This window comes from Neovison vison, chromosome 11, assembly GCF_020171115.1.
Source record: "Neovison vison isolate M4711 chromosome 11, ASM_NN_V1, whole genome shotgun sequence".
Lineage (NCBI taxonomy): Eukaryota > Metazoa > Chordata > Mammalia > Carnivora > Mustelidae > Neogale > Neogale vison.
In genome coordinates, this window is record NC_058101.1 from 138,416,546 (window position 1) to 138,444,545 (window position 28,000).

Consider the following 28,000-nt stretch of genomic DNA (forward strand, 5'->3'; position numbering starts at 1 on the left):
ACTACTATTGCCTGCTTTTCTTTCTGCCAATTGGTCATATATTCTTGCTTATTCACTTTTTTAGTTCTGGGATTTTTTTTTCCACCATAAATTGTTTATAAAAGGACCTGATAGGCTTCAAATGATATTATCTTCCACTGGAGTAAGTTTTCCCATATTTGTGCCTGGTTACATGATTGAAGATATGATCACTTCAGTCCAAATAGAGATTAAAGTGGTATTGCTGGTATTGCTGGTATAGTTTTCCAGTTTTATTAAGTTTCCATCTATACCTGGCTTAACTCTGTTCTTGAGTCATGAGTCTCTTGGGACTTTGAGTATGAGGCTGGTGGGACTTGTTTTCTCGGTCCTAAAAGACTGCCAAAGATCTACCTCTTTCCTACAGAGCTTCCTAACCTTCCACATCTTCCAGTTCTAAAAGCCTTCAAAAATGTCTTGAGGGGCATACAAGCCTATGAATAAGTGCAGAATCTTCCTTTTAGTGGGTTTTTACTTAATAAATGCCACAAGATTGCAAACATTTGGTGTACTAATCCAGCATTTCATGCAGACCTGGTACTCAGTAAACATTCTCAATAAACTCATAGAAACACTATGTCTCCCACGTTTCTGTCACTCTAGCCTCATATGGTCACTAAAAGTTTTAATAATTGTTTTAATCTCAGAAGCAGCTCTCTGTATATGCTAAGTAATATTTTTACACCATGTTCAGAATGAACAAATTTGGTAGGAAGCCATGATTAAAGATTCCCATTACATCATTAGTAAGTTTTTGCCATTTTACAATTTTAGACAGTCAAATCCTCATTGTTTCCACAGCTCTCTGTTGCAACACAAGTGATAACCATCTACTATATACTACCTGAAAGTGCACAAATTTCCAATAACCTTTAAAAAAGAGAAAAAGAAAGAGACTGGCAGACAGCGAGAAAGACAGGAGGTCTCCATGCAAAACCTTCCTTTAGTGTATATCTTTATGATGTCTTTCTTTGTGATAATCTAGATACTGAATTCTTAAGTTAAATATAAATTGTTTAAACAAAACAAATAATACTTCAAGAGTGTACATGTGATAAAAAAATGTGAAGATGATAGGTCAATGACTAAAGTTATGTTCACTGGTCAAGAGAACATTCTGTGAGGGCTAAGATTTGTAATTTGACATTGTGGAGTTAGACAATATAGAATAACTCATCTCTTTTTGTTCCTTGTCACCTTTTACTAAAGCTATTTAGTATAACCCACCTATCCCACTTTCTCAGATTCCAGTGGGGTATATTAGTAACATTATTTGATGTTGATTTAATAATAGCAAATCCTGATCAAAGAATATGTTGCAAATAAAATTGGAAAAGAGTTTTCCTGCTTTTATTCTACATGAGTCAAGGAATTATTTCTTTAATGACTATTCTAATGTTTTTTCACTGAGGACATTATAGTTCACAATATACACTTCTTGCCTGTAGCCCTACCTCCCAAGGTAAAAGGACCCTAAGGGAACTACAGATTCAATGATAGGAACAATTTGTTCATTTACTGTGTAATTATCTACATTTGTTTCTTTAGCCACTGAATGTTATAATTTGACAGAGTAATACAATCAAATGGAAAACACAGGCAAAATTTTTTACCTTATTTTTTCTCAAGAAATTTAGCCTTTTGGTATATTGATATGGAGAGGCTTATGAATTAGAGGTTAAATATAACTGCGATTACAGAAAGAACAATTATTCTATAAGACAAATGAACCTTATATTGATAAAATCCTACTACTGCTGAATCATTTATGGTAGGAACTACTTAATGACATTAATTATTTAATGTTACCAGAAGCATAAATTTTACCTTTGATTGATAAAACTTGACAGTAGTATCCTGGAACTTCGCTGGAAGAAGTCTTCTTCCAAACAGATTTGCCAATACTAACACTAGTTTTTCCATAACATCTTGAGAAAAATGTTTTGAATCTATACAATACAAAACATCTTGTTATAAAGATTTTAAAAAAGTGCCAATCCCATTTTTAACATTTAAATTGGATATTATATTGCATTTCATTTCATGAAAACTGAAAATAATGTAACAAATATAGCAACGAAGGAATGACTATGTCTACTGACAGTTTACATCTGCGCCTTCTTTTTTATTCTTGCTACCCCCACACTAGTTTGTACCAAAATCATTCCAACCACAAATTGCCTCATCTCCTTACCTGGATTCTACCCATCCCCCTCCCTTAACTTCAGGCCATGATCAGTTTTCCTAAAGCATCTTATGATCTTGCCTCTCACCCATTCAAAAATCCCTGTTTGCAGGTCAATACCTCATAAACAAAATCCAATCTCCTTAGCTTAGCATTTAAGGCTTTCCAAAAGTCAGCTTACAAATAACCTCTCAGCCTTATCGTCCTTCTTTACCTTATTGCCACTCATATTAAGGTACAATCATTTGACTTACTTTCTATCCTTCATAACACATGAGCAATATACTGCAGTGATTAAAAAGGTTCTACCTTTAATAAGTTGGGTTCTAGAGTCAGACTACTTATATTTGAATCTTGGCTCTGGCACTTATTAAAATTGTGTGACCATGGGGGCACCTGGGTGGCTCAGTAGGTTAAAGCCTCTGCCTTCGGCTCAGGTCATGGTCCCAGGGTCCGGGGATCAAGCCCCGCGTCGGGCTCTCTGCTCAGCAGGGAGCCTGCTTTCCCCTCTCTCTCTCTGACTCCCCTACTTGTGATCTCTGTCTGTCAAATAAATAAATATTTTTTAAAAAAACTGTGTGACCATGGTAATTTATTTAACGTCACTTTATCTGTTTCCTTACTTACAAAGGAGCGATAGCCATATCACATGCTTCATAAAGTTATCAAATTTTCTATCTCCATGATTATAATAGCATACACCCTCCCACCCCACCCACACCCATACAGCAATGAACACAACTGTACTTCCTGTTGCAGGAAATTATTTCTTCTCTTACAGAGCTTTTGTAGGGACAGAATTCCCTGAATAACCTTGTTTCAGGGAACAATGCATGTTCAGAACATAATGAACTGGATTATTGCACAAAGTAAAATTTTGCTATCCATTTATCACAGAAATAAATCAATGCTGTAAAAGGCATTGCATTTGCAAAGCATTAGGAAATACAATAAATTTAAGCACCAAAAAGAAAACATGTCTTTTAGCGACACTGTTTAAGGGTCTAGGCCTTAATTATAGAAATAATTTTTAATTTAAAAAAAAATGTATTAAATGGAATATTAGGTGGGCATAAAAATGGAATTCACAAAAAATTTATATGATACTGGCATAACTATATTTCAAGGAACATAAGATTCCAGACTGTACAATTAATACATCAGTTATTTAAATATACAGTTATATTCTATAAGAATATGATTGGAATATTCATAAATACTAATTTTGAATATTATATTTAACATAATGCCTGACTATATCCCCTTTCTATGATAAGCACATATTACATTTAATTAGGAAAAATATTTATTTAAAAAATCACATATTTTTTAATTTGCTCTTAGTCTTGGAGTCCAGAAATCACTAAAGTTCATAAGAAACTGACATTTTAAAATAGATGTCACAAAATATGGCTATCTCCCATATGATCTATATTAGTAGGCATACAAAACTTTATCTAATTTTGTATCTCTAAATTATCTAAATATTAACTTGTGTTTTCTATGTAGAAAAAATTTTCCTGAAGTGCTAGCTTCACTATGGTCTCTGTTACTATTTCAAGATTATACACACAACCATCAAGCTTACCTTTCCGAGTTGGCTGACAGAGATTGTGGAAAAGGCCTTTTACAAGAAAACTGACAAAAATAAGATTGGAAGGCTCATGATAATACAAATGTGATACAAGTCCAGCAAACCCCACTGGTTTACCTTCTTGATCTAAATAGCCCTAAAGAACAAAAACAATTTATTAGTTTGACTCAACGCACCACATCCATTAATTAATAAATAACATTAAGTGCTAGTTTAAAACAGTATTTAATGCCAATATAAGAGAGATTAATAATCGTTACCTGGGCCAAGTGTGATGATTATATTAATTAAAGAAATATTAGTCATTGGATATAATCTTCTAAAGACCACAATTCAGCAGGATAAAAAGTAAAGACAGCACCATTCCTATTTCACAAAAAGGCAAAAAGCAATCATACCTGTTTCACAAGGAATTGCAAAGAAAACAAGAAATAAAGTTTTAACATCTCCATGACTCTGGGTTTTTTGAAGGACAGCAATGAATGCTTTAGCACTGACAGCACCTTTAAAAAAGAATATGTTAATTCACAACATATTAGTTTTATGAAATATATTTGTAAATAATGATACAGATATATTGTAATTTAAATTTTTTCTAATGATGTTTTGACATCTTAAAAAACCTTTCTGAAAAAACAAACAACAAAAAATCTTTCTGGTTGGGGAGAGACTGTCCCTTCCTGGGCTAGCTGACTCCTAAAGATAACAACTTGCCTAAAAGCATGCCTATCATATACAAACCAACCAAACCGAAGTTTATACCCCTAACTACTTCCTTCCCTAATTCTCACACATCTAGCCAATACTTTTGGTGTCCTAAATCATCCCAGAGGCATGTACAAGGCGACAAGAGGCCACCTGCTCAGCCCAAAACCCAGCAGAATTATTCAAACTAGCCAGTCCTAAAATGCTTACTCTGCCCTGCCTTGCCTTTTCCACAGAAACTTACAAAGGCAGTCACCTAAATTTTCATGCTGCTCCTATCTCTTGCCTCCTGGCGAACTTAGTATCTTTCATATATAGTCCCACATAGTGTGCCCTAACTCCTGTCTCTGAGTCTTATACTTCATTCTCCTGAGCCTTACCTCTGTCCCTCCTGTCACTGCACCTATCACATAAAAGAATATATAACAATAGGATAGATATTACCCATATCTATTATATCACACAGATTCCTGTAATATATAAGATTCAGTTAAATTTCACATGATTTGCTTTATAATTTTCTTACATGACATATCCTTCCTATAGAACATATAAAACAGAATCATCAGAAATGAAATACTGCTGAAAGATCTGATAATAAATGTGAACCCCTTTTATGAGCTTACAGCTCTTGGCTCATTCTGGAGGAAAACAGGATTTCCTATTATATTCACTTCAGTGTTGTGGCAAAAATAATAGAATAGGGGTGCCTGGGTGGCTGTGGGTTAAGCCTTTGCCTTTGGCTCAGGTCATGATCTCAGGGTCCTGGGATTGATCTCTGCTCAGCAGGGAGCCTGCTTCCCCCTGTCCCTCCGCCTGTCTCTCTGCCTACTTGTGATCTCTCTCTCTCTCTGTCAAATAAATAAGTAAAAATATTTAAAAAAAATAGAATAGGTTGATTAAAACAAAAATATTAAAAATACTGCTTTGTTTCTGGTGTAAAACAGCCCTGAGGTAGCAGTTCAGGTAACTTTGAGCTGCCCACTAAAACATCTATGAGGTTCCAATAAAAGGAAAATTTCCTGATATCACCAAATGTAAGCCTGGCTACCATTACGCCTGAGAGTTTATAGAGCCTAGGAAAAGTCTGTCCTCACTGTAAGGCCAGTGAACTATGTGGAAGGAAGCTGGGAGGATACAGATTTTCCAAATGCATTTTCCAAATGCCCTTTCCTACTTCCTGTCTCTCTTGCTTTGCATTTAGCCATAGATGGCAACGGCAAGAAAACAGCTGAGTAGTAGGAGAGTGAAGCAACTCATGGTGATTCACTGTAATCTTAGAGATCTAGACACATAACTAAGGTCCTACTAAGATAGTAAGGCCCCTGACAGAAATGTATACCATAGTTTGTAGTGATGAGTGGCATCCACATGATAAATGCGGCAGTGAGACTGGCAAGAGTAGACCAAGAAACTTTCAATCCAGAAAAGCTACATAAGTTTAAAATCTACCAAACACTAACGTTTGATCCAAAAGCTATTCAGCTACCCTCACATTTAATAGGGTATTTGAATAGCACTTAGATGGCCAGAGAGAAGCCAGAGTGAAATCATATATCCTATTTTTTGGCAGCCCATCTGACTTAAATGTACCTATATTCAAGTGAGAAATAGAAAAACCCACAAGAGATAAACTCTTTATAAGAAAACTGATCACCTTGCTAAAATACTAAAATATACTAGAAGTATTTATTAAATGTCTGTACCAGGGACTAAGACAAGTATCTTTGGCCACAGAGTGCTTATATTCCAGTGAAAAATATAGAGAAAATAAATAGAAACATGATAGATGATAGATAGATAGATAGATAGATAGATAGATAGATAGATATTTGGTGCTATGTAAGGAATGATACATGTTATGTATAAATTAATACAGGGACGCCTGGGTGGCTCAGTTGGTTAAGCGGCTGCCTTCGGCTCAGGTCATGATCCCAGCGTCCTGGGATCGAGTCCCACATCGGCTCCTTGCTTGGCGGGGAGCCTGCTTCTCCCTCTGCCTCTGCCTGCCACTCTGTCTGCCTGTGCTTGCTCTCGTTTCTCTCTCTATGACAAATAAATAAATAAATAATCTTTAAAAAAAATTAATACAGACATGGTGCAGCGGACAGGAGATACATTTACAAATTTAGAAAGAGCAGTGACAGTAGGCTTCACTGAGAGTAATGTTAGAGAAAAAAGTTGCATGAGGTAGAGTGAGGTTATGCACATATCCGAGAAAAGATATTACAAGCAAAAGAAACAGCAAAGCTATGGTCCTCAGACTGTAATGTATCTGAAATATCCATGGAGCAGGTACTAGGCTCGTGTGGGAAATCAGGAAGAGGTTAGTTCAACAAGATGATCAGGGATCAGTTTCTGTAGAACCATCATAAGAACACTGACTTTTACTCTTAAAAAAAAAAAAAGAAAGAAAGAAAGAAAAGAAAGGAAGACAAGAAAGAAAGAAGAAAAAAGGGCTGGGGGAAAGCTGACCTGTAAAATTGCTTTCTTTATGCAGCAAAAAAGTTTTTTGAAAAATTATTTGGCACCCTTAATGGATGCCATAAGATATGACCTCTACAAGACAAGGCAAAACAGCATAAGGTAAATGGACAATTAAAAATTGACACTAAAAAATACTTTATTTAATATGTAAAAGAGTGATATAAGAAATAGTGAAGAATTTCAGGAAAATTAAAATTCCAGTAGCAGACTTAAAATCCACATGTGTATTACTAAATAGAACAAACTCTGGACAGCAGCTTTAGCAACGTGCAAGATAAACTTCACAGGTTCTCTTATAATTAAGAAAAACATAGCAATGGAGTACAGAAAAAGAATTTTTGATTTAAAAATATAACCCTTCCTGATAAGAAACTGAACAAATTAAAATAGAAACAAATAGCAAAGATCTAATTTAAGATATCTCTTCTTAGTTCTAAAACTACTTGAGCACTGTCCAATGCAAATGTATGTAACATAAATTTTATGTTATTTTTGTTTAACCACAATTTTAAAAACTGAACCTGAAGCTTCCTATGAGCATGCTTTATGTAAACATAAGGATTAAAAATTCTTAGCATAGAACTAAAAGGTCAATTTAAAAAATGACCCTCAAAACAGAAAATCCTGGGGAAAAGAATTTGAAATATAAGGATTTTTTTTAAATTCATATACATACATAGGCAGGAAAAAATCAACTACAAGAAAACAGGAATTACATGGCTCTACTAGGGGATACTAAAAGAGTCTACTCCACCATAATAGTATATGCCAGAGGAAATGAAACTCTCTTACTTTGACATGAAGAGTAAAGGGAATATTCTAAAAATTTTATGTCCATATTTGAGCCTTTCATGTGTGAAGATTACAGACAGACTTTCTCAAACACGCCAAGGCAAAGAAAATAAACCACTCTAATAAACTCTCTTTAAAAATCTTTTAAAGCTTGCTAAAAGATGTATTCTTCTCTCCTACACAGAAGCAAAAATTAAGAATGCAGAAATGGGGAAGTTTTGGTCTAAAATGATATGTGCCTGCTCTGTAAGACATCAGCAACATAAGAGCCAACTCATCAAGGAAAAAAACTCCTCACATCAAAAAACAGTATCTGGTTTAACTGGACATATTAATCAATACACAAAAACAATGCAGCTTCATAGGGATGAAAACCAAATTGTTTCATTATGAATTTTAAATCTTTCATTGTGAGATTAGACACAAAATATTTATCTCAGGAAAAGTTTATAGTCATATCAATCAATGTCTAATCAAGTATATCAGTGTTTGAAAACCAAAGGTACCCCTATGGCAAATGATAATATGACTGTCTTCGGATGATGAGACCTAGTATGATTTTGCTTTCTTTTAACCTTTTGCATTAATTAAATATTCTTTCATGAATTTGGGTTACTTTGTTTTTTTACAAAAAATAAACACTTTTATTATGAAATGATCACAAGAAATTGTGTTCCTTTTGAAAATAGAATCTAACCCAGATCTTTTAAAATCTATAACCAGGGGTGCCAAGGTGGGTTGAACATCTGACTCTTGATTTCAGCTCAGGTCATGATCTCAGGGTCATGAGATCGAGCCCCACATCAGGCTCTACGCTCATCAGGGAGTCTGCATAAGACCGTCTCCCTTCCCTCTGCCCCTTCTCCCACTCATACTCTCTGCCTCTTTCTCTCCGAGTAAATAAATAAAATCTTTAAAAAATAAAATAAAATATAATCAATAGCCAGAACCCTTAACTTCTATAGGACAAAACCAATCACACATGAAAAAAGTAATCTTTAATTCCATATGCCCAACTAACACAAATTCTATGATTGATAGAGGAGACAAACAAAACTAATTATTATTCTCCCACTCTGCCCCAGCCCTATACTATGCAAGACATTACAAAGCATAAAAACCTGTGAAACTTAAAAGTTATTGCTACAGACTTCTAAGAAAGAGCAAACCTAACCACAGCCAAGCCAGTAGTGAAGACTCCACCTCAGAAAACGTCAAGCTCAGTACCTTTGCTTTAGCATCCTCTGGGTCGTCTCCCTTGGAAGCCAGCAGCATGAGTCGCAGGACCAGGGAAATGCCAAAAGGGAACTGTCCTCTCAGTTCAGGAACATTGGATTTAATGAGTTTTTCTATTTTGGGCAATGGAATATTAAAAAAAAATACATCTCCCAGCAGGTCTTGACCTCGTCTTCCAGCACGTCCAGACATCTGGAAACAGAAGAGAATTACAAAGTAAAACTTCCCTACTTTCTCCATCACAGTATAAGAATTAAGCCTTTTACATAGGGTTGGAGCAAGTACATTGTACATATGTCCAACCAGCATATAAACCAGAATTTATAATCCAATGTGTAGCACTTAGGAAATTTACCATGGCTAAGACAGAGTTGAGAATGAGAAATTTATCATTATTATGTAATTATTTCATGCCCAAAATCATGTTATATATTTATATCATGATATACAGATGGAACAGAGCACAACAAGAAGACTAGACCCTAATTTCAAACTCACTTATAGCTGAACTAATTACACCAATTCTCTCCTTTCCCACTTTCTCTCCCTTGTTCCTTTCTCACACACCAGTGTGTTGCATTACAAGTCACCATAAAAACTGTGCACAAATTGAGGAATACATGAGTAAGATAAAATTCTGAAATTCTACTTGTTGAAAACAAACTCTTGAAAGGTATTAGTTCTCATATATTAAGTGCTTAGAAAGTGCTAAATCCTTTGAACTGTTTTTATATAGACCTCACAACAACAACCATATGAGGTAAATATAATCATTATCTCCATTTTACAAAGTACAAATAGGGGCATGAGGGATAGAAGAAACTTGTCTGTAGTCAAACCCCAGAAAGTGGAAGATCCAACTCACACCCTGGCATTTTGACTCGCAAGTCTATCATCTGAAACATCATAACACATAGTGAAAAATGCGATGTGACTCCCAAAGATGATATAGGATAGGAGAGCTCATGCAGAACACAGCCCCAGGAGGAGAGATCAGAAAGACAGGGGTTAGTAAAGTAGTGAGAAATAAGAGGAGTGTTATATTGGATAGGAACAAAACCTGCAAGAATTAGAAGTGTTTAGAGAGAAAAGGAGGAGGGCATTTTGATAAAAACTTGAATGTTGGCCCATACCTTAAAAAATAATCCTGCTAGCAGAAATAGTCATCAAATATTCTAAGTGAAATAAGGCAAGCAGGGAAAGTCAATTATCATATGGTTTCACTTATTTGTGAAACATAAGGAATAGCATGGAGGACATTAGGAGAAGGAAGGGGAAAATCGGAGGTGGAGATGAACCATGAGAGACTATGGACTCCGAAAAACAAGCTGAGAGTTTTAGAGGGGAGGGGATTGGGGGGTTGGGTGAGCCTGGTGGTGGGTATTGTGGAGGGCCCATATTGCATGGAGCAATGGGTGTGGTGCATAAACAATGAATCTTGGAACACTACATCAAAAACTAACGATGTACTGTATGGTGACTAACAGAAGATAATAAAAATATAATAAAAAAAAATTAGGGTGCCAGGGTGGCTCAGTGGTTTAAGCTTCTGCCTTTAGCTCAGGTCATGATCTCAGAGTCCTAGGATTGAGACCTGCATCAAGCTCTCTGCTCAGCAGGGAGCCTGCTTCCCCCATCCTCTCTCTGCCTGCCTCTCTGCCTAATTGTGATCTCTCTCTCGGTCTAATAAATAAAATCTTTAAAAAAAAATTATTCTTGAGCAGGGAAGCCATATGAAGACAAAGTAAACTGTATATGGGACATAGAAGAGTAAGGAGAATTGAAAATCAAGAGAACTGTTTTAATAATACAAGGCCAAGAAGGTATGATGAGAGATAGTGAAGACAGAAATTGCAAAGCAAAAATCAAGTACATCTAGGAGAATAACGAAGTGGGCTTGGTAATAGGCTCTGTATTGGGAGCAAAGAAGAGAGAAGTATTAACTCCAGAGTGCAAAAACATGTGCACAGGAAATGTATGAGTAAATGTTTATCTAGCACCTTTTATATTTATCTTTCTTACAAATAACTTCATTTAATTCTTGCAAATGCTGTGGAGTAGTAATTATCACCCTTATTTTGGAGACAGGAAGAAAACGGTCAGGCGGTTAAGATCTATCTCACCCAAAGTCACATATCTGGTCAATGATGGCCAATGATGGCCACTTCCGATTTTACCTTTCCTTCTCCTAATGTCCTCCATGCTATTCCTTATGTTCCACAAATAAGTAAAACCATATGATAATTGACTTTCTCTGCTTGCCTTATTTCACTTAGAATATTTGATGACTATTTCTGCTAGCAGGATTATGATGGCCATCAGATTACCCATGATATAATACTACACTCATGTGCCTACCACTATACCACAGCTAAACCAGACAGTCAGGCATGAATGAATGTTAGGGTATGCTAGCACATGAATTGCAATATGTTCTTAAACTAACAGCTCACATATTTTACCATTTTATGGCCATATTTTCATAAGGCAATAGTGACTGTATGCATATTGCAATACCTGTCTGTAATTTAAAGCATCCAGATAGATTGAGTTTTGAGCAAAAACCACAGATTTGCAAGGCATGTTGATTCCTAAAGCAAGTGTCCCAGTAGCTGTCACCACCTAGAAAGAGAATAAAACAATTCTTCATGAAATAGTATTTCAGTAAAATGCCATGTACTTCCTGAAACTCTCTGCTCTTCAGTTGAACCCCAGTGGGAAAGCCAGAGATGGCCTACTTGCTATTGTTCCTCCACCCTGACAAGGGTACCTGGCACATGGCAGGCGTTCAGTAACTATTTCTTAAGGAATGACTAAAAAGGGAATTTCCTCATGGCAGGGTAATAATACTTTTACAAACCCCTTTCTGGGACACTGCCCACTTCATCCACTCCAGCTTATTTGTGAAGGTTATTTCAATGGAGATAACATATGTTGTAATAAGGGCAAAACACAGTTTCATCCCTGCCCCCCCCCCAATTGCCTTGACAACTGACCAAAAAGGAGCAGGGCAAACTTTGTTTCTTAAATGTTCCAACTTTTGCTCATTTTCTCATATAATTTTGGGTATTTCTATTGGTCCTCTCTTTCGCTTTACATTGTCATATATGCCATGTCTTGAAGGTAATACTTAAGTATATGGAATAATTTTCTCTAATTATTCTATAACTGAGGTCTACATTTGTGAAAATGAAACACATGACTTATTAACTATTTTCTAGAGTTCTTTAACAAAAACAAAAATGGAAAAAAACATTAAATTTATATTATGAATAGAACAAATACCTTTTTTAAAAAATGTGTTTTCTATAACAAAGCTATCACTATTTCCATATTGCCTTTCTAGAGTGATCTAATTATTCATTCATTAAACTAATAGTAATTAAGGCACTACTACTTAGCATACACTATTTTAGACATAAGATATGCCAACCAAAATACATGTGCCTCTTTTCCTCAATTTTTAAGCATGTAGAAAATTTTGTCTCTAGTTATTGACCTTTTTGTTTAAAGATTATATTTATTTATTTGAGGGAGAGAGAGAGTTCAAGCAGGGAGGAGGGGCAGAAGGAGAGGGAGAACCAGACTCCCTGCCAAGCAGGGAGCCTGACTCAGGGCTCAATTCCAGGATCCTGGGATCAGGACCTGAGCTGAAGGCAAAAAGTTGAGGAAAGCTAAAAGGTAATTTTTTAATCTGGATAAAAACCAAAATATATTATTAACAACATTGCTTAGCTTTTCTCTTAATTAATAACAAGCTAATTGTTTATTTTAAAAGTCAATAACTAGAGGGGTGCCTGGGTGGCTTAGTTGGTTAAGGGGCTGCCTTCGGCTCAGGTCCTGATCTCAGGGTCCTGGGATTGAGCACCACATCAGGCTCTCTGCTCAGCTGGAAGTCAGCTTCCCCCACTGCCTCTCCCTCTGTGTTCTATCTCTCTCTCTCTGAAACGAAAAAAGTCTTAAAAAAAAAAATACTACATAGAGTAATATCCTCTCATTCTCTCCTCTCCTTCCCCCTGCTTTTGCACTCTCTCTCGCTTTCTTTCTCTCACATACACAAATATAATATACATCATACAAAAAAATCTGATATGGAAAATTTTTTAAAACTCAGAGGCTATTCTTAAATACTGCTCAAGATTTAAACTAAGAAATTATGTTAATCCTTCCTATAGATTTATACAGACCATCCCCATGCATCCTCATGTAACATACTAAATAACACATAGTAAGGGTTGGGTTTTCAAGCTATTTAAAGTAATCTTCCTCTTGTCTATCAGTAATGGGAGAGAGAGCATTTAGTGGTGACTCATCTAAAACCTGCCAAAATATGAAGTGGGCTCTAAGGAAGTGATACATTCTTGCTCTTACTTCAGCTATTACACTGAAAAAAGATTTGACCAAAACCTATTATAAGTGTCCTCTAAGCCCATGAAAGAATGTCTGTAACCAAAATTATACAAACAGCTGACAACATTCCCTAGATACTATAAATGAAAAAGCAAGAGATTGTTATTCCTAGATCATAAGAGTTACACTTCATTGCAGAAATATTTGAAAAAGTTATCTGTTTAGGGAATAGGTAAATTCTTGAAAAAGAGATAAACTAAATGATAAATTTCAAACCCCCTCCCTCAATTAGATGAGATGGAAGAATATGCAGTGATATCATGTGTTGTAAAAAAATAAAGGATATAATTAGATGAGAAAAAAAGTTACTATTTTTCCCTTTCATGAACATTCACTTTCATATAGACACAGCTTAAATTTTTAAAATGAAAAAATGTACCTACCCTAATAAATCCTTTCCTAAAAAGAATCTCAACTAACTGTTTTTCTTTGAAGCCTAAAGAGCTGTGATGATAGCCAATACCCCTTTCTGCCAAAGCCTTCAGCTCTGCACCTTTTCTTGTGAATTTTACTCGATCAAACACCATCTGCAAAGTCTGAGAGAAATAAGAGTATTAGCGATTTTGATCATTTATCTAAGTTTAATTTAAATCAGAAAAAAATATTTAAAGGAAGTAACAGTCATACTTTGTCGTAGTTTTAAAGAAACACCGCTGCTTGAAATTGACTGTACATGAGCAAAAAGAATATTTTACAGCAGCAACAGTAACTATACAAAATATTCCCAAATCTTTGAACAGACTGTCTCTCACTGTTTGACCCCACTTCAGGGGTGAATAGTACAGACAAAACAGCAGATGAAATACCCCAGAGGAGGTGTGAGTGTACGACCTGCTTTTGCCTGGGGGGAAGTCAATTCTCTATTGCAGCCTTACAAGTTCCCCCTATGGACTGAGAGAGAGAGAGAGAGAGAGAGAGAGAGAGACTTCTTCAGGAAGGCAGAGCGGGCTTCTTACCCCATATAGTCTGGGAGTGCTTACTTCTCTCTGTAAATCATTCACAAATGGCCTAAAAAACAACCATTCCGTAAGGGGGAATGGTTGTGTAGAGAGTTATATGTGCAAAGATAAACACTGTTTATGAGGGGGAGATAAAAAAAAAAAAAAAAACCTGAGTATCCAAAAGCAAAAGATGCTTCAGTTGTATAGTCATCCATGCAATGGAATATTGAGGAGCTATTCAAATGATGATGTAAATTCATGGTTATTAAAAAGTTTTCAAAAAAAAAAAGGTATACAATAGAACTGTGTGTGTGTGTGTGTGTGCGCATGTGTGGTCATAAATGAAAAAGATATAAAAGGTTCATTCAGAAAGGCAGTGATTACTTATGATTGATGGCATTGCTTTTATTGTTACTAATTTGTATTTTCAAATTCATCTACCTTAAGCATGAATTGTTTGCATTAAAAAAAGTTTTAAGGAAAAAATGGCATAGCACTTTTATATATTTCAATGTCTTTTGGTACAATGTTTTAACTATAATATAGACAGCTTCTGATTTTGAAAAATTCTCTGTACATTGTACATTATTTAAAGAGTATTGAACCACATGTACCCAAATACTGAAATGAGGCATGTGGAATTAAAGTTTAGAATTCAGGCTGTGAAGAAGCCCTCTGTGATGGAAAAAATAATAAAAAGACAGACCCTCTCAAGAGTTCATTGTTAACAAGAAAGAAATAATCTCTAAAATCTCTGCTGAGCCCTGAAGAGTTATGTGTAACTAGAAGGTCACACAGAGAGAATTCTTTTCTACTCGAGATTGCATTTAGTTGTTACATTCAGTAACAACTCAGTCTCTCAGTCTATAACTGAGAAATAATGGCTGATGAGTAAAGTCATTTCCTAGAGGAGTATTTCATTCCAAGAGCTGACCTCGGTGTCTATCGCTTTTTGATTAGCATAAGTGCACTCTTGAGGGATTTCCAGGTTCTTCTCCAAAATCTTGAGTAGATTATTATGTTCAGCTTCATGTATTAGCATTTGATCCATTTTTCTTGGATTTTTCTGGCTTTTTTCATCTCTGTTTGTAAAAATAAATTTTAAGTAATGAATAGTCAGATTTGGCTACCTTAGTGAGCCGGAGACCTCCTAGATCCCCTCATCGCCCAGACATTCACTCCCATATACATCTGTACTATTTTGACTCAGACTTCCTTTTCCACGTCCTCATTAGCCTCTGGAACTTGGGGTCCTTCAGTAAACATTTTCCAGTGTACCCATATTTTCCCTGAATGTTCCCTCCCCTCCCTGCTGCAAGTAGCACTCCTACCAAAGTCAGTTCTCCCCAGATGACCTCACTTCCCCTTACTAAAGTGGTAATCATTTTCTCTTTTTCAGCTTTCATGACACCAAGCATGGAGGTAAGGTAGGTGTCCCCCTTGCTCCACATTGCCAATTTCAGGCTATTGTCCTTCTCTCCTTGTGGTAGAGGCTACAACAGCTTTGAGTTTGGTTGCTAAGGAAGGGCTCTCAGCTACCCTGTTCCCTGGAGAATTGTCCTTAACTGACAAGAGCTTCCTAGAAATGCTTGTGAGGTTACAACCTCTCTTGGGAGAGAGGACGAAACCTAAGGCCAGTAATTAACTAATATGAGGTACAAAAATCACCCACGTGGACCCAAGCTGGGACAATTCCGTGATGCTCCCAGATCTCCCTATTGGATGAGACTCAGGCATGCATATCCACACATATTTTCTTTACTTTCTCCCCCTCCTCTTTTATTGTTGCTTCTTTCACTTTCCTATAGGTCCCTCATGAGCATAAACTTTCAATAAATCACCTACATAGATGTCCCCATCTCAGAGTGTGCTAGCAAAGAATCTTACCTCAGGCATAGTTGCATAAACCCTGGCTATGTCATCAGACTGTATTATCCATTACCTCTCAATGTAATGGCCTTTTATAGACACCCAGATCACTTACCCCTTCTTTAATTGTTTTCACTTTGTCTCTTAGCTGTGAATATAAGACATCTCCAAATATGAGAAGATGAGCTCACTGGTATCCCATCGCTAAGAACTCCCTCCTCCAACTAACATTACCCTTAACTCAAGAGAGAATGATATGACTATGGAAAGGCCTGGCATTAATGTTTGCAGAGCATGTGGCAGAGTGCTAATGGAGGCCCACATATTGATGTTTAACTATAAGTTTTAAATCAAGGTAACAAACTGCCAAATAAAATATATTCTCTCCTACCTCAATAAATATACCTCCATGATAATGTGGAATTTAAAAGGGTGAGAAGGAGCTTCAGGGGGCTATGCCTCCTAAGATCCACTGTTCATAACATTATAGGAATAGATATAGATAGAAGAGGGCCAGAGTGGTACTCTCCAAAACACAGGGTCTCCTCCATATAATGACAATACTGAACAAGGTATTAAAGCATCCTTTATATTTTTATAGTTTGAATTGTTGGTCACTAATCCAATTTGAAATGATGCTCTGAAGAAAAATTGTCTAAAGGTCAGTTACTGAAAAGGATTATAATTCCTATTCTGTCCCTGTCTGGGCTCTTCACCTCCCACTGCTTCCAAGGAAACAGCACAACAGGCAGAGAGAAGTTAAGAAGAAAGGTCAGCCGCAAATTATAACTTGCTCTAGAATGTGAGAAATCTGAATTAGAGAAGTTCTAAAAACTGTGTCTACTTTGAGGAAATATCTGAGTTTGATTATTCAGATTCATTTAAAAATATTTATGAAATGACTATTACCTGCCAAGCAATGTGTTGAGCACTGCAGATAAAAAGAGGAAAATATTAATAATGTAGGAAAAAGAAAGACAAGTGAAAAATAACAGTAATGCATTATAATAACTGATCTACTAAATACTGAAAATGTAACAAGAACACAGAAAAAAAGAGTACTAAATTTAACAGGGGAATTCTAGCAAGATTCAGAGAAGAGATAGCAAAATTATGAGTGTAAGCTTTGGGGGCAAGCCGAAAGGAGTGTACTTAAGGCAGATGGATCAGATTGTGGAAGAACATAGAAGCAGAACAGGTCATGTAAGGAGAACAATAAATGTTGAATATTATTAGAGGAGAGTGGTAGGAAGTAAAACTGGAAAAGTTAGGGTAAAGCCCAAAACTTGTTGGCATGCCAAGAGGATCCAAAAAATGTATACTTTATCATTGAAGCAAGGAAGAAGGAAGGAAGAATACTGAACATTGAATAATTTAATCAATTTGAAAGTTAGCAAGAGCAATCGTTAGCTATCCTGGAGAGCAGTGAACCTGAGCCTCTGGAATCTAAAAAGAAGACCCTTGCAGTCATTCAAGAAAGACAATGAGCATGTACACCAGGTGGCAAATAAGATGGAGAGAATAATAGGAAGGCAGTAAACATCTTTAATTAGAGTTGTCAGGATTAGGCATGAGAATAAAGAAGAGGAGTCAAAAGCAAAAATCTATCAAGCATAAAACTGGCATTTCAATCAATTTTCCAATTCATTTGACGTTCACTTATGTGACCGTGAGGATAAATCAGTGACACCTCCATGCTGTGGCCCAAGACAACGTGTTTTGACTTTGCGTGGACGACTAACTCCTCAGAGACTTTGCTCTGAAAGTTGGAGTCACATACGCTTATTTTGAGGGATGATTATGTCAGGTACATAATCTACCAATGCTCATATGCTGTGGTTCTGCCTCTCTGAAGTCCTAAATGAGACCCATCTATGCAACTAAAGAATATGTACATAAATATTATGACCACTTATCTTTACCCAATTCTCCCACCCAAATTTACACAATTTTCAAATAAGTTCAAGCAATAATTAGAATTTCTTTGTAATACATTCAATGTGTTTCCAATTTGACTTGCGGAGTATTTTAACCCTTAACCACTAATTTGTTTCATTAAGTACTTACATTGTCCTTTGTTTCTCAATGGATTTTTTAACTTTTCGAAGTTTGTTAGTCATATCATGGGCTTCTTTATCAGCTTTGGGAGGCCTTTGACTCTCTTGCTTTTTCTCCAGGGAACTTCTCACCCGTTTAGCTGTTTCTTCCACATCCCTTAAGTTGAATCTACAAGCAAATGAAAAGATCATTTGCCCTGAAAATTGTATCATAAATAAAATTTAAATCGTATTTCCATCTACTGTTAACATCCTGACATATACCTATTGAGCTTTTAATATCCATCTTTATGAGTTTTATCCTGAGTAGGCAAACAAACTATTCTGGGTCATCAGACTCCTTGTTAACTACCTGATAGTAAATAGTAAGTTCCCCTCCTTGTGCAGATCTTACCCCTGAGGCAACAACAATGAGAGCCCATGGAAAATTTTCCCATAAGACTAGGTAAGATACTCCACAAGTAACGGACATAGAACAATTGATTTTCTCTATTTATACACAGAAAAGGATTGCCCCCCCCAAACAAAATACAAGATGAGAAAAAGAAGTTTATTCATTTTCTTTAAAGGTTTTATTTATTTATTTGACAGAGAGAGGGAGATCACAAGTTGGCAGAGAGACAGGCAGAGGGGGAGGAGGAAGCAGGCTCCCTGCGGAGCAGAAAGCCCAATGGGGCTAGATCCTAGGACCCTGAGATCATGACCTGAGCCAAAGGCAGAGGCTTTAATCCACTGAGTCACCCAGGCGCCCCACGAAAAAGAAATTTAAAAACAAAAAAGAGAGGTGCCTGGGTGGCTCAGTGGGTTAAGCTTCTGCCTTCGGCTCAGGTCATAATCTCAGGGTCCTGGGATCGAGCCCCACAACGGGCTCTCTGCTCAGCAGAGAGCCTGTTTCCTCCTCTCTCTCTCTCTGCCTGTCTCTCTGCCTACTTGTGATCTCTGTCTGTCAAATAAATAAATAAAATCTTAAAAAAAAAAAGAATTACGGTCTGTATTTATTTGTATTGTTGTAGTTGCTCTTGTATTTAATTCCACTCATATATAGGTCTGCCTCCTAACAGAATCAAAGACCCTTAGCATTATATAAATGTGTTAGTTCAGATTTCACAAATCTTTTGTGAATTTTAGATGCTCCTTTGTTTTTTTCAAGTTTTATTGAAATATAATTGACATGTAACATTGTGTAAGTGTTAGGTGTACAACGTAATGATTTGATACATCTGCCTATCACAAAGTGATTACCATAAAAAAGTTAGTTAATACATCCATCACCTCCTGTGGTTGCCTTTTGTGTGTTAGTCTGAAAAGATTTAAGATCTACTCTTTTAACAACTTTGAAGTATACAATGCAGTATTGTTAGCTATAGTCACTGTGCTATACATTATATGAGACCCTGAGACCCTGGTAACCATCAATCTACTCTCTGTTTCCATGAGTTTAGCTTTTTTAGATCTTATATATAAGTGAGATCATATAGTAAAAATTTTGCTCTTAGGCAGGAATGGAGACAATGTTGGGTTCTTGCCCTAACTTTTTGGATTATGACCACTTCTTCCCAGAGACCAGATAAGGAGTAAAAAAAGTTGGTATCCTGGTGAAGTGAGGTTTAAATAAATGGCAGTCTATGTCACATGGCAAGTAGACAATAGATATATAGTAGACAATAAAATAATAAAGTTAATAAACACTTAAACATGTTATCTTCAGATATTACTCTAAGTATCATAAATATATTAACCCATTTTGTACTCACAATCACCCTATGAGGAAAGTACTATTATTATCCCTATTTCATAAATGAGAAAATGGATATATAAAGAGATTAAGTGATCTGCACAGGATTCCACAGCTTGAATGTGACAGAGTCTGGCCTCTAAGCCCATGTTCTTAGTCATGAAATCATGTTGCTTCTTTTTTTTTATTTTAATGTGATTTACTTCGTTTAGATGTACATTCTGCATGAAATGGCATCATTTTCATCAACATACTTCAATTCTTAAAATCTAGATCACTAGATCACTTGGAAACAATTTTTCCTCTTAAATCTCTCTGATACCCTATTTAGAATGAATGTGATCAAAATTGGACTTCCATCAATTTCATTTTATCCTACTGTACTAAGGGTTTTCATAATTCATTTGTATTTAATTTTCACCCCAACCCTACACATTACTATTTTTATCACCTCATTTTGCAAATAAGGAAACTAAGGCTCAAAGCCATTAAGTAGCTGTCTAGAAGTGCCATACTAATTGAGAGCAGAAGTAGGACACAAACTTGGGACTGACCATGAAATGTGTGTTCTTAAGCACACGCTAATGCCATCACTAAACATTAAACGTGCTCCACACATTTCTTTCTAGACACCAAACTGGAGAAGTTTGACAGGGATGACTATTACTTGATAAGTTCTCAGATGTACAGATTGAGCCCTAAAAAATCCCAATTTATTGATGATCTAGGGTTACTTAGGATTAAATCAAACTGTGTAAGACCAAGGATTTTCACAGTATGTTCTGCAGAGAGCCCAAAATTTCATAGACATGCCAAGATTCAATTCCTCAAGAAAACTGAATCTATGAGGCTTTTGTGAAACATTTTCCATTTTTTAAGCATTGATGAATTTTAATGCATCAAAATTAAACATAACTGTTTAACAAAAGATAGCATAGACAAAGTTAAAGGACAGGTGCTAGACTCAGAGAAGATAACTGCCAAATTGATAACTGACAAAGAATTATGTTGTTGTTTGAAAAACAACAACAAAAACAAAACAAAACAAAGCTGTGAAACCCAAAAGAAAAGTTATTTGAATAGCACATGAGGAAAACATTAAAAGACTACTTACTTGAAAGAAATGCTCAACTTTAATACTGATCAGAGTAATATAAATTATAACAGTAGCAAGACATGATTTTAAAGAATCAGAATAATAACATTTACAAAAACCAATCTCACAAGCTTGTGATGACAGGTCAAAATGGAAACCTTATGAACTACTAAAGGGACATAAGTTAAGAAACTGCATTAGAAAAAACAGTCATGTTCCTTTTATCTCATTAGCTTGCCCATACTACAAAATATAGTGATTGTGCTACTAAGTAGTTTCCAAAGAAGCTTTTATAGGTACACAAAATGCTATATATTCTGTCGTACTCTGCCCTTTTTTTTTAACTGCAGTAAAATTAACATACAATATTATATTAATTTCAGGTATATAACATAATGATTCAATATTTGCATATGTTATAGAAATGATCCCAACAATCAGTCTAATTAACATATTACTACACACAGCTACAGAATTTGTTTTCTGGCGACAAGAACTTTTAAGAACTAATCTCTTAGCAACCTTCAAATATAAAATACACCATTATTAACTAGATTATCTATGTTGTACCTTACATTCCCATGACTTATCTATTTTTTACCTGGAACTTTAACTCTTGACTTCCTTCACACATTGGGTGAAAATATTTTACTTCTTCAATGTTTTAAGTATGTATGTGTGCATGAAAAATAAATAGTTATTTTTGGATTTCCGTATTGTAGTTAGGCTTTCAGGAATATCTCAGGTGCACAAAATTAAAAACAATAAAATGCCACACCAATAAACATGCTAGTATGTTGTAAGGATACTTTAATTTTATGTAGGATACCTGTGTGTGTAAACATTCAATTTATTTTGCAAAATACCTCGATATTTAATGGAAATTTATAAGACTTAAATAAATATAATAGTTTACAGTAAAAAGATTTAAAAAGGAGTAGGAGACTATTCAAAGATGGTAATTTGTAATAGCACAAGTAAAAATATTTTTTTAAGAACTGGTATTTTTAAGAACTAAATATTTGGGGGGGGGTACTTTGGTGTTTCAGTTGTTAAGACTCTGCCTTCCACTCAGGTCATGATCCCAGGGTCCTGGGATCAAGCCCCCCTTCAGGATCCCTGATGGGAGCCTGCTGGACAGGAAGCCTGCTTCTCCCTCTCCCACTCCCTCTGCTTCTGTTCCCTCTCTTGCTGTGACTGTCTCTGTCAAATAAATAATTTAAAAAAAAAACTAAATATTTTCTAAACTAGAAAGTTCTATTTTTTATATATGCATTCTGATAACAAGTGAGCACCAAAAATAGTTATGAGTACCTAATTACAACAGTAAAGTTTGTGTAATTTTCCTCAACTTAAAAGAATAAACCTGATACAAATTACAAACAAAAACTAATTAAATTAAATGACTTACAAAAAAAATAATGCTGGTAACTTTTCCATTTTCCTTAGCTTTTCAACGAGAAGTGGAAACATTCTTATCATGTTTTCTGAACTAAAAACTGAATCAGGACTAAGATTCCTCAGAACCATTTTGGCCTGTAGCAATGAATAAAAAAGTATTAGTTTTAAATTCTGCACAATAAAAAAAGGAATTACTACTTCTGGATAAAACATTTTCATAGTTGTCTAATCTCTATTTCTGTGCTTCTTTAAAATAAAATATAATAAAATACTTATGAAAATATAACATTTTATAAAGAACCATCAAAGAAATACACAAATCAATACACCAAAGAACAACAACAAAAAGACTAATACATATATACACGCATACATATATGCAATTTAACATGCAATTATGTAAGACAACAAAAGTCAGTCAGAAAGAGGTTGTTAGTAAATGATGCTGGTACCACTACCACAGAAGGTGGGGTAAATCAGTTTCTCTCCATATACTGTATGAAAACCACTTTTAAATGCCTTTTGAAAGTTTTTAAATGACAAAAATAAATGGAAGAAATTATAAATTAATTATGTTTCTGAGTGGGAGGAGATTACCTGAGTTAAAATGTAATGGAAAAAACTCAAATGGGAAAAGTCTAATATAAATCACTCACCAAAAATGAGAAACCTTGATGTATGACAATAAAACAAACTTCAAAATATAAAGACCATCAACTTACTTAATATAAATATGAAAACTTACATGACCCCAGGTGAACATTTTAATACACAATTAGTTCATACAAAGTGAAATAGAGATCATAAAAGAAAAAAAAATCCCAAGACAAAAATGATGAAATGTATAAAGGCTTCTTCTGAGCTACTGTTACTATGATTTCAATCTTTCTGCTGCCACCGTATCAAAAACACTGACTGTGGATAGTGACACTGCTGTTCTTGTCCTATTGTTACACTGAACAGGAACCCGTGGCTTCTGGGATGTGTTTTAGAAAGCACAAAGGATTAAACAAAAAAAAAAATGTCCTTTTCCTCTTTCTATTCTACCTCAGAATCATTAGACTTCTGTTCTGCCTAGAGTCGTAAAATGAACATTGAACACTAAAATAATAGTAATAATAATAATAATATTATTATTATTATTACCTCCTCAGCGTGGCCATTTTTGATCCAGCTTGTTAATTCTGCCTTTAAGCTCTCTTCATATTTTCTAGCATCCAACTTTTTAATGACTATTTTATTTTTAAAATGAATGAATTTTTCTGGATCAAATTCCTTGAAAAGAAACAGCACAAAATTAAATAAAATTATGCAAAATAATCCAAAGATGTTTCTCAATTATGTATTTCATTTAACAGAATTATAAACTTCTTGGGAGTACAGACTATAGAATATCTTTTTAGCCCCTCAAAGTTTCCAATATATAAACCTAATAGGATGGAATAGGAATATTTTGAAGAGTTCTCTTCAAAGAAACAATGCAGAGCACAATCACATAGAAGATGAAAACAGACAGCAATTAGGGCATAAAGAGAAAAGGGGAGTACAATGAGCAAATGAAGGAGTATGAATCCAAGATGTAAAAGGAGACTAAAATATCAAAAATATCCCAGAAACTGAAAGAAGAAATATCTTCTGGAATTCAATGGCATTACATACCATTAAAGTAAAACACAATATGTTAGCAAGAAGAATGTCTTGTTAACAGGGATGATTTTGTTTTGGAAACCATCTTTCTATAATTTTAAAAGATTAGATGCACATGAACAGAAAGGGTTAGAGTTTGTCTTTCTGAACATCCGTGTTACCATCCACTGTAATATAATCAATTCAAATCAAATATGTAATTATTACTTACCTGGGCCCTGGGCCAGCTTTCCCAGAATTGAAACATGGTATCATAGAGCTGGATGGTTTCTCGAGGGGAAAGGGTAAGATCAGAAGGAAATCCATACTTTTCAATCTACATTTAAAATAAAATTTAAAATTTTAATATTCTTTCATTTTGTCTTATATTCTGTCCTTTGCCTTGTGAACCTGTGTAAAATCCCCGAACATGAGGCTGCATTATGCCAACATAGTAACTGATTATGTTATTTTTGGAATGTAAGCATTGTGTTCTCTTATTAATACTACTTGAAAGTGGTATATTATTTTGCCTATCTAAAAAACATATATGTAAGATAAATCCAAAAGTTATCACAATTTTTTAAATATAAATTTTATTTCTGTCACTAAAATGATTGTGATTTCTTAAGTCTGCTACTTAGTCTTTTATAGAAGCCTGAGCTTCTCAGTTTCTAAAATGGACAATTCTGCCCGTGCCATAGATTTTTGCAAGAATCAAGTTAGATAATGTATGTAACAAGTCCAGTGAAATATCTGACAGTTGATGTCTCGACTGTCAATGATCAACTTACAAGTCTTAATTTTTAAAATCAGTTTAATAATTCTGCAGCTAAAAGCCGGGAATTCAATTCAGTTGTTCTCCACTACCTAGTAACTAATAAATGGGCAAAACCTGAGCCAGTCTACATTGAGAAGGAAGAGAAATAAAAGGTCATAAATTTGTACCATCCTACATTTGTAAACACAATAGTATTATATCATGATGCTATTTTGCAAACCACATTGTCCCTAAGTCCCCAAGCGATGGTTAGAACTGATCTGTACTGAGCAGAAAGAGGCAACAGTTCCTTCCACAACTTCCTGGGGCTGACAGCTCTCCAGGAGTGAGCAGCTACTCCTCTGTGGCATGGTAATGGGTCGCAAAGGCCAAGCTCTGTTTTTTGTTTTTCTTTTTTCTTTTTCCAGAAATAGGCCTCATATGATTGAAGGGCAGTCCTTCACCTCAGTTGGATTAAGGCCACCCTACTCATCCTGTTTCACCCTTCCCTTCTCAAATTATTTCTGTGACTAAGCTGAGGGGCAACAGTCGGGGTGGATGGTTCTTCTCTTTAGGTTACAAAAATTTATTATGCTTTTTCGTGCCACTGAGTTCTTTCATATTAATCTGAAGTATACTATACAACATCAGGAATAATTTACTCATTTGGGAAGGTCTGCTTGCTTTGTATTGCTGCTACTTTAAGAAACACACTATATAAACACATGCTACGCACACAGCTATCAAAACACATTTAATAATGCCCTTTGAGTTTATCCTGCATTCCTTTCTGCAAAAGTCCAGAAGTCTTAAGAAGACTCATACAACAGTGTGACCCTTGCAGAAGTCATATGGGGTCAGCGCATACTGTAGCAATTCTGTTGCTTTCCAGTGACTCTTCTAATAGCTAGTGAAAATAGAGGAAAGGCACTTGGACCAAAATGCCAATCTTGCTAGGTACTCCAAATCACTGCACTCATTGCTACTTAAAGATAACCGGCCTAGAACCATCCTACACAAAATAAATAATTTTTTAAATTCTATGCTGTTTTAAAATTGTCAGGTGACAGTGGGGAAAGAAAGAAGGAGACAGAAAGATAGAGACAGAAAAAGAAGACTTATTTATGTGTGGGTTTTCATCCATATTCTAAATCTAAAGTGTCAGGTTACAGGGATTTTGTCCATATTTTAGTTTTATTTAGGGTTTGGATTGGGCCATTGCCACACAAAGAGAAATAAAATAAAATAAATAAAATCTTATTAGAAAATTACCATGATGACATGGGGAGATGGAGAGGAGAAGGGAGTTGAGGGAAATTGGAGGGTGAGATGCACCATGAGAGACTATAGACTCTGAAAAACAATCTGAGGGTTTTGAAGGGGCGGGGGTGGGAGGTCAGGTTACCAGGTGGTGGGTATTAGAGAGGGCACGGATTGCATGGAGCACTGGGTGTGGTGCATAAACAGTGAATTCTGTTACACTGAAAAGAAATTATAATTTTTACAATTTTTACAATTACAATTTGTAATTTTAAAAAATTACAATGATTAGGATTCATTTGGTTGCTTTTAGAAGCCATTGCATCATAGCCCAAAGGCTATAAAGTGATTCCCATCTATTCAATCATTCAGGTATTTGTTAATAGATCATTCAGAAACCTGTGATGATAGGGCAAACTCTGAAGTCGGTCTTGGTTGCATCCTGGCCACACCACTTAGTTTTGGTGCAATAATGAGTTAGTTAAATACTCTATGTCTCACTGTTCTCATTTGTAAAATGGGAATATCAACAACACATCCATCCTAAAACTGTTGTGATCATTTAAAGAGATAAAATACATAAAATTCTTAGAAATAAAGAAAATGATCAGTTTAAGTTGGCTGTCTTTACTTAACATATATTTATTAAGCATCTTTTATATACACAGTTTTTAGGAACTCATAAGGACATAAAATTTTGTCTTCAAGGAGTTATTCTAGTAAGATAAAGGAGACATGTATATCAACAACTTTAGCAGTAAGCTGATCATGACTGGTGTCATACAAGAAATACAGACAAGGTGCTATGGAGAGATTACATCCAGCTAACAAAGTCACAGAAGGACTCTGAAGATGTTTCACATTAGAAGAGTCATACAAGGGCGCCTGTGTGGCTCAGTGGGTTAAGCCTCTGCCTTCGGCTTGGGTCATAACCCCAGAGTCCTGGGATCAAGCCCCACATCGGGCTCTCTGCTCTGCGGGGAGCCTGCTTCCCCCTCTCTCTCTTCCTGCCTCTCTGCCCACTTGTAATCTTTCTATCTGTGTCAAATAAATAAAATCTTTAAAAAAAAAAAAAGAGTCATACACGATAAAGAGGATCTGGGGGCACCTGGGTGGCTCAGTGAGTTAAATCCTCTGCCTTTGGCTCAGGTCATGATCCCAGGGTCCTGGGATTGAGCCCTGCATTGGGCTCTCTGCTCAAGAGGGAGCCTGCTTCCTCCTCTCTCTCTGCCTACCTGTGATCTCTGTCAAATAAATAAATAAAATCTTTAAAAAAAAAAAAAAGATAAACGGGATCTGAACAACTGGCATTTGGCATCTGTTGGTGGAGTCCAGGAGCAATATAAATCATGAGGACGTCCACATAAGATACATCAGGCTTTGGGGCCAGGTCAGAGAAGACCTAGGAAGCCAAGCCAAGGAGCTATGGATTTAATCACTTCCAAAGGAAAGCCATTAAACTTGGAAAGATCATAATTATGTGTTAGGAGTTTCACCTGACAACAAAATTTAGAATATATTCTACTTGCTAGGTTTTGAAAAGAAGGCAAATAATGACTAATTATCACTTTGAGAGGCAATGAGAGCTCGAATGGGTTATTCCTAAGAATAGTATGAGAAAGAAAGAGAATTATGCCTGGAAAGTTAAGAAGTCTTCCCCCACAGACACCTTGATGCTCCAAATAATATCCTAAGATCTCCACTGTATTGATTCACTACCAAAAAATCATGTTATAATTGTTACATTAGTGAAATGTCTTTTCCTTATTTAACCTAACTGACAGTGATCAGATTCTCACATGTTCTAGGAGCTTTCCACATATAGTTG

General features: G+C 35.6%; 1 protein-coding gene across 3 annotated transcripts in view; it reads right to left on the minus strand.

The window, feature by feature from the left end:
* DDX60 (DExD/H-box helicase 60) overlaps positions 1 to 28,000 on the minus strand; it is a 116,932-nt gene that overhangs the window by 28,456 nt on the left and 60,476 nt on the right. For all 3 annotated transcript variants that reach the window (XM_044224817.1, XM_044224815.1, XM_044224816.1), the window contains 11 exons: positions 24,385 to 24,489; positions 23,673 to 23,801; positions 22,537 to 22,661; positions 18,305 to 18,463; positions 15,303 to 15,450; positions 13,811 to 13,963; positions 11,535 to 11,639; positions 9,009 to 9,209; positions 4,196 to 4,300; positions 3,792 to 3,933; positions 1,846 to 1,967 (listed from right to left, as the gene is read on the minus strand). In XM_044224817.1, coding sequence (XP_044080752.1) covers positions 1,846 to 1,967; positions 3,792 to 3,933; positions 4,196 to 4,300; positions 9,009 to 9,209; positions 11,535 to 11,639; positions 13,811 to 13,963; positions 15,303 to 15,450; positions 18,305 to 18,463; positions 22,537 to 22,661; positions 23,673 to 23,801; positions 24,385 to 24,489 — 1,494 coding nt within the window. The remainder of the gene's footprint in view (positions 1 to 1,845; positions 1,968 to 3,791; positions 3,934 to 4,195; positions 4,301 to 9,008; positions 9,210 to 11,534; positions 11,640 to 13,810; positions 13,964 to 15,302; positions 15,451 to 18,304; positions 18,464 to 22,536; positions 22,662 to 23,672; positions 23,802 to 24,384; positions 24,490 to 28,000) is intronic.